The sequence below is a fragment of the Triticum aestivum genome, chromosome 7A (assembly GCF_018294505.1).
Source record: "Triticum aestivum cultivar Chinese Spring chromosome 7A, IWGSC CS RefSeq v2.1, whole genome shotgun sequence".
NCBI lineage: Eukaryota > Viridiplantae > Streptophyta > Magnoliopsida > Poales > Poaceae > Triticum > Triticum aestivum.
In genome coordinates, this window is record NC_057812.1 from 652,067,452 (window position 1) to 652,068,484 (window position 1,033).

The following is a 1,033-nucleotide window of genomic DNA, read 5'->3' on the forward strand; positions in this document are numbered from 1 at the left end:
AGACCCTTGTAGCGGCCCACGTCCACCCACTTTGCAACGGCAACTCCAGCAACAGGGAACGACCCTCACTGTCACCGGACGCCCCAACATTGCAGCGCCGGTGCCCCAACATTGCAGCGCCGGTGCCCCACGTCTTTGGCTGGAGGTCGCCGCGTCTACAGCAGCCGCGCCTGTGCGAGAGGGCATCAGGGGTCATGCAGCCAACACAAGCACAAGATCAGCAAGAACACACATATGTTTGAATAAAATGGGGCAACGACCAGCACACGGGACTCCACGTATCTTAGAAAATTTGAGGATCAAAGGGATTCTACAGGCCAGAAAGTTGGCAAGTACAAAAAACAAAATCTGTTTGAACACACGCATTTCAGAGGATAGAGCATAGAGGTCACCAACCAGAAAACATGTGCCAAAAGCAGATCAAATGCATCAGAAATATCACAAGAAACCACATAACACAACAGGAAACATCAGGCAAGACAAACAATATTATGGATTGAATTCAGGGCTCACTTAATATTAAGTTCATCAAAGCTGCTGCACACCAGCAGAAGTTTGCAGATACAAACGATAACACTGCATCATAGTACGGTATAGAAACAAAGACAGTTCAGGCAACGACAGACATAGACCAGACTCCTTAAGGACACCGAAGACGAGACTTGTGAACCCAGAGACAAAAGCAGCTCCATGGCCAGGAGCTTACTGGCCACCACGGAGACGGAGCACCAAGTGAAGGGTTGACTCCTTCTGAATGTTGTAGTCCGCCAAGGTGCGGCCATCCTCAAGCTGCTTACCAGCAAAGATGAGGCGCTGCTGGTCCGGGGGAATGCCCTCCTTGTCCTGGATCTTCGCCTTCACGTTGTCGATGGTGTCAGATGACTCCACCTCCAGGGTGATGGTCTTGCCGGTGAGGGTCTTCACAAATATCTGCATGCCACCACGGAGCCTGAGCACCAAGTGGAGGGTGGACTCCTTCTGGATGTTGTAATCCGCAAGGGTGCGGCCATCCTCGAGCTGCTTGCCGGCAAAG

The 1,033-nt window shown here is 51.7% G+C and overlaps 1 protein-coding gene across 1 annotated transcript in view; it reads right to left on the reverse strand.

Annotated features, from left to right (window-relative positions):
* Window positions 1-470: 470 nt before the first annotated feature.
* Window positions 471-1,033, reverse strand: part of LOC123148995 (polyubiquitin 11) — a gene marked incomplete in the record, with an annotated part of 2,214 nt that continues 1,651 nt past the window's right edge. The window contains 1 exon segment of the mRNA XM_044568529.1: window positions 471-1,033. Within this exon segment, the coding sequence (XP_044424464.1) occupies window positions 703-1,033 (331 nt within the window).